Consider the following 2,511-nt stretch of genomic DNA (forward strand, 5'->3'; position numbering starts at 1 on the left):
CGGAAAACTCCCATGCACCAGAGAGAATGACCCCATCCAGGGCCCAGACGGGAGAATGCACGGCAACACCTGCTCCATGTGCGAGGCCTTCTTGTAAGTAGCACTGACTGCAGCTGGGCAACGAGGGAGGTTTAGTCCTTTCTGCTTAATTTTTTTTCTTTGGTTTTTTTTTTTTTTGAGTTTTATTATATTTTATGTCTTAAATTGTGTTTGTTCTTGTCAATGACATTTTGTACCACATTTTTGCATGATCACCAAAAAATAATTTCTGCATGTCGATCACTAGTTGAGGCCCTGTGGAAGTGTAAATGATGTAGAAGAAGGGTCTTACCCGTACAGACTGGGATGTGAAGTAATCTGAAATCACACAACAAATCTCAAACCCAACAAAGCAATATGCAAATCAGTGCCTCAGTTCATACACAGGACTTGGTGGGTAATCAGACTATGGAACGTCTGGGCTCTAGTGGCTTTAACTCCTCTCAGGTGTCTTGTCAGCTCGAAGAACTTTGCCGAAGCCTAGTCTGTGCTTCTAACCCTAAATTTCACCCTCACGGTAACCAGAACTTATCCTTCATCATACTAATCACAGTTCGTGTTCGTAAATGTATGCGCATGACTATTTGTTTAACATTTCTGTCTTCCACTAGACAATTACTGTTATTGTAACAGGGATTCTATAAAATGTAAGCATTGAGTTCAGATTAATTTCCTGCTTCATTTCTGTGTTCAATTATGCGAGGACCACTTCAATAGGAAGATGACGTATTCGGAGGAGATGGAAAAATGTATAAAAAACACGTCCTTTACGAGTTATTGTGGCTTGGCACATGTAGCCAGGGAAAAGTCACCATCTTGAAATATCCAAGTAGTTTTTTGTTTTTAAATGTGGAAATAGAACTAGTTCCAGGTTGTCTCCATGAATGAAAATGGGACCAATAAAGTTTCTGATGGAAATTTCTAATGGTTCGAGGACTTCATGGATGAAATGATCTATCATGGGATTTCGAGAATGGTTTAGGTAGAGAATTTATTGGCAAATTAAAGCACAGTGAGATAGTAGTCAGAGACACAGTTGTGAATATTGGAAGTTTAGAAAACCACCTCTGCTCTAGGGTTTAATGCCTTAATCTGCATTTATTAGTGTGTCCTTGGAACAGTTGTGCATTCAGTTTTCTTGTTTGTAAATTGGGTTTATAATAGCAGCTTTGCGACATGCAGGTTTGAGGATTTCATTAGTATGAGCACAAGGTTAGGCATGATATTTGAGAGCACTTTTGATCTAGAGATTCTATGATTCTTACTCATCTCCTTTTTAATCACTCTCTTTTAGCCAAGCAGAAGAAGAAAAGAAAAAGAAAGAAGCTGAATCAAGAAATAAAAGACAATCTGAGAACACAACTTCCTTTGAGGTGAGAGCACCCTTTACAGGTCAGAGGTCAGAGGTATGTGGATCTGGGATCCATAGCTGGTATTCGGCAATCCACAAATTCTTGGAAACTGAAACATTTGGACAGTTTGTGTTTATACATTTGTTTATAAGTGCGCATATACACATGTGTAAATGTGACTATTTCTAGGTTGAGTCCATTACTTTTTTTTAATGTTTATTTTCGGACTTTTATTAAAGTGTCAATGGCTTTATAACACAACTATAAATTCAGCTAGTATCATTGGGATGGCCTATAAAAAAAGAATATGCATGAAAAAATTAATTTTTAAAAATCTCTCTTATATTTCATCATTAAGGATAAATTAAAACATATTTTTCAAATACATGTTTGAAAACAAATGGTTTTCACTTAGAAGACACATTTGAGAACAAATAGTTTAATACTTAATTTTTCTGTCATTTAAAAGACTGAGCATTATTGTAGCTTAATTCTCTGCTTCAGTAGGTTACAGTATTTTTAAAATAATGTTTTCATCACTTAATTCATGTCTTCAAAGTTAAGAACTATCCTAAAATGAGCCAATTGCTGATCTCCATTTAAGGAAAAGTCTAAACTTCAGCTCTTTTTGCAATATGATCCAACCCATGTTCAATACCTCGAACTTCCTTCCTCGATTTCACAGGAGTTGTGCAGTGAATACCGCAAATCAAGAAAGAATGGACAGCTTCTCTGCACCAGAGAGAATGACCCCATCAAGGGCCCAGATGGGAAAATTCATGGCAACACCTGCTCCATGTGTGAGGTCTTCTTGTGAGTAGAGCTCGGGGCTTCTGAAAGAGTGTAGAGATGGAACTAAGAGAAGTTTTCAAATAACTGTGAATAATGCATTTTCCTCTTTCCTGTAACAATCAATTTTGGATGTCACATTTACATAAACTAAAAAAAAAGCACAAAACCAAAAAGATGTCAGATGATAATTATTGTGATGTAAAGAGGTGCAGAATAATTTCTTTTAGGATATTTCGTAAAGAACTCAGAATCTTTTATTAAGAGAATACTCTATGATAACTGTACTGACTGCTTTTAGTTTTCTGAAGGATTATCAGCTAAAATAGAA

The 2,511-nt window shown here is 36.2% G+C and overlaps 1 protein-coding gene across 1 annotated transcript; it reads left to right on the forward strand.

Moving 5' to 3' along the window:
• Positions 1 to 4: 4 nt before the first annotated feature.
• LOC105310574 (serine protease inhibitor Kazal-type 5-like) lies at positions 5 to 2,364 on the forward strand (the record flags this gene model as incomplete). The annotated part of the gene is made up of 3 exons (XM_011386730.2): positions 5 to 93; positions 1,334 to 1,412; positions 2,077 to 2,364. Coding segments are annotated over 3 exons (300 nt in total), but the record flags the coding sequence as incomplete, so codon positions are not given.
• Positions 2,365 to 2,511: the final 147 nt, after the last annotated feature.

Source organism: Pteropus vampyrus, unplaced genomic scaffold (genome assembly GCF_000151845.1).
Source record: "Pteropus vampyrus isolate Shadow unplaced genomic scaffold, Pvam_2.0 Scaffold6447, whole genome shotgun sequence".
In the NCBI taxonomy this organism is placed as follows: domain Eukaryota; kingdom Metazoa; phylum Chordata; class Mammalia; order Chiroptera; family Pteropodidae; genus Pteropus; species Pteropus vampyrus.